This window comes from Sipha flava, unplaced genomic scaffold (assembly GCF_003268045.1).
Source record: "Sipha flava isolate LNK unplaced genomic scaffold, YSA_version1 59197_pilon_pilon, whole genome shotgun sequence".
NCBI lineage: Eukaryota > Metazoa > Arthropoda > Insecta > Hemiptera > Aphididae > Sipha > Sipha flava.
In genome coordinates, this window is record NW_020273569.1 from 155 (window position 1) to 3,481 (window position 3,327).

Below are 3,327 nucleotides of genomic sequence, written 5' to 3' on the forward strand. Positions count from 1 at the left end.
TTATTAACCGTTAGTAAAAACTAACCACAAACTAAAATACTACCTAATAGTACTTATCCCTTTCACGACGAGCCTTAATTTTTGTTTTAATATGTTTTACAACTAGCACACACAATTGTGTATATAAATCTATACTATCTTTAATCCTGCCTGATTAATTGATTTTAGTAATTGGTATTAACGAACCTACACAAATGTGTGGTTGGTTTCTTAAAATTATGTAGACTAAAAAAATGTAGATAGAACGTTTAAACCTTAACCACACGATTGTGTAGGATATTCCTTATCTGTACAAAAATAAACGAATTTAATATTTCTAAAAATAATCATTTGTTTGGAATTTTCGTCTGGCCTATTCAATACCATTCCTCATTACATTAAATTATCATTTACCAACGGTTATTTGTGTTGGCATTATTATATAATATTTTTCGGTACATGGTGACGATTTCTATAATTCAGAACATAAACAGTTATCGTTAGTAGTTCCTTCGGTTCGCACGGCTTAAGTTAACCTACACAATTGTGTAGGTTAGTATTCATTTTCGTGTCTTTGCATTTTGTTTTATATTTTTGTTAAAATGCGTCGTGCAAAGTTGAATGCGACCGATATTTTAACCACTTTGAACGAAGAATCAGAAATAGACGATTTTAGTGGTGATGATTCGGATTTTGACACAACGTGGCAACCTTTCCCTAAAAAAAAAAATGCAGGTCAATCGGATCTATCTGGATCAGATTCTGACGAAGACCAAGATACATTAACCAATAACGAAGGTAATAATAATAATAATTTTGATGTCAGTTTAAATACAAATAATATAGAAGTACCAACCCAAACTAGTACACAATCAACACCAAATATTGGATGGAGCCAAATGCCTTTTCTGGGTGTACCACTACCCGAATTTAATGGCCCTCAGAATTGTATTGAATTAGGCTCACCTATTAGTTACGTAGAAAAATATTTACCAGATTTACATTTCGAAGAAGCTGCGCTATATACTAACATGTATGCATTTAGTACTAAGGGGAAAGAATTCAGAGCCACTGCCAATGAAATAAAAGTATTTTATGGTGCCCAGGCATTGATGGGAATTATTAAATATCCTCGATTTTTTATGTACTGGCAGAGAGGTATCGCTTTGGATCTCATATCTTCTGCAATCACAAGAGATAGGTTTCTAGCTATACGCACACATTTACATTTTGTTGACGTAAATAACCGTCTTCCAAACAACAAAAGTAAATTTTGGAAAGTTCAGCCGTTGATCGAATTTGTTCGAAATGCATGTAGAAATATACCTCGATCCATTGGTTTATATTCTATCGACGAACAGATGGTACCTTTTACTGGCAGGTGTCCTCATCGGCAATTCGTAAAAAATAAACCACGTCCCGCCGGGCTTAAAAACTTTGTAATTACGACCACTACAGGAATGGTCCTCGATTTTGAACTATATCAAGGGATTGAAACTCCTTTTGAAGACCGCTCTCTTGGATTAGGACCCGCTGTTATTCTACATTTATCGAAAACAATACCTAAAGAATCAGTACTATTTTTCGATAGATATTTTACAACTGTCCCATTGATGAACCGATTAAATGAAATTGGTATTTATGCGACGGGAACAATCATGCAGAATCGTTTGAAAAAATGTTCATTTTTCGAATGACAAAAAATTTGAACGTGGTGTATGGGAGGAATTTACAAGAGCTGATCAGAAATTAACTGCCATTAAATGGAAAGACAGTAAATGTGTAACAATGGTATCGACAACAACAGGTGCAGAACCACATCAAATAGTTAAAAGGTGGAGTAAAACCGAAAATAAAGAGATAAATGTTCCTTGTCCTGCAGTAGTAGTATCATATAATAAAAATATGGGCGGCGTTGACTTGTGCAATCAACAAATAGAAGCTTACCGCACATGGTTTAAATCGAAGAAGTGGACGGTAAAAGTTGCAATACACTTCATAGACTTAGCAATAGTTAATGCTTGGATGGAGTACAAAGAAGACGCAACTAAAATGCAAATTCCCAAAAAAAACATAAAAGATTTAATGGAGTTCAAAATCAATATCGCCAAAGAATGGCTCTCAACACCAATTAACAAAAAAACGACCAAATGAAGATGAAAATCCTATCGATGCAAATGAAGAACCTCCAAACAAAGTTCAGAATTTTAGAGCACCTATTCCAACAGAAAAAAAAGGTGAAATATTTAAATCTATACTGTCTTTTATTAAAAATGTTATTTATTTTATTTTATTTAGCGTTATGATGCGTATGATCACTGGCCAGAAGCTGACAGTTTAAACACTGCCCGGAACTGTAGAAGAGAGGGATGTAAAAGCAGAACCAGAAACAGATGTAGCAAATGTAATGTTTATTTGTGTCTTACTCCTAAAAACAACTGTTTTAGAATGTTTCATATAAAATAAATTATTATTATTATTATTATTATTATTATTATACAATTTTTTTTACCAATAGTTCTAACATGTTTATGTCTTACTAAAAAGAAGACTAAAATTAATATTTCATAAAATATGTGATTAAAAATATTTCAAATAAAATTAACTTTAACTTTTTACGATAAATATGAGTAGTAATTAATAGCAATAATAAACTACGAACCTACACAAATGTGTAGGTTTATTTTTAAGATTTTCAAATGGTTTAAAATTTTTTTTTTTATTTAAAACGTTATCATGTTTGTATACAGATTCCATTTTAACAATAAAAAGTTGTAAAAATTAAAAAAAAAAAAATCCAGGTTTTTAGAGGGTCCAAAAAAACCTGCACATTTGTGTAGGATCGTTTTAAAACTGATCACTGTATGATTTTATATTCGTTTATAATTAGGCACACGCTAACCTACACAAATGTGTGTGTTCGTCGTGAAAGGGTTATTAGTTATACACCGACAAATCTGAAAAACTGTAAAATATATTGTTGATTTTGTTCGCTTTGTTTTTTAAAAAAAACCTGGGGTAACGTCTTGAATATGTTACCATGAGCACGTTCGTCCGGTCACAATGAATGTGCACTGGATACGAAAATAAATAACTGTTTTTTGGCAAATATAATATTTTTGAAACGCCCCATACGTACGCATGATGACCACTTAGCGTAGCGAGTCTATAAATTAAATCGCTCTTGGTGAAATAACGACTTTTTCTTGCATGCGACATATCTTTTTAAATGTCACGTCGTGTCATCGCTGCATGTACTATTATTTTTATTGTTGTTATTTTTATTCGGTCGGATGATTACACGTTTCAAATGTTTCACAAGCATGTCATTTATATTATTAAAAATAG

At 32.0% G+C, this 3,327-nt stretch overlaps 1 protein-coding gene across 1 annotated transcript; it reads left to right on the forward strand.

Annotated features, from left to right (window-relative positions):
* Positions 1-709: 709 nt before the first annotated feature.
* On the forward strand, positions 710-1,698 carry LOC112691281 (piggyBac transposable element-derived protein 3-like; the record flags this gene model as incomplete). Its single annotated transcript, XM_025565441.1, is given in 1 exon segment — positions 710-1,698. A coding segment is annotated over 1 exon segment (798 nt). The 3' UTR covers positions 1,677-1,698.
* Positions 1,699-3,327: the final 1,629 nt, after the last annotated feature.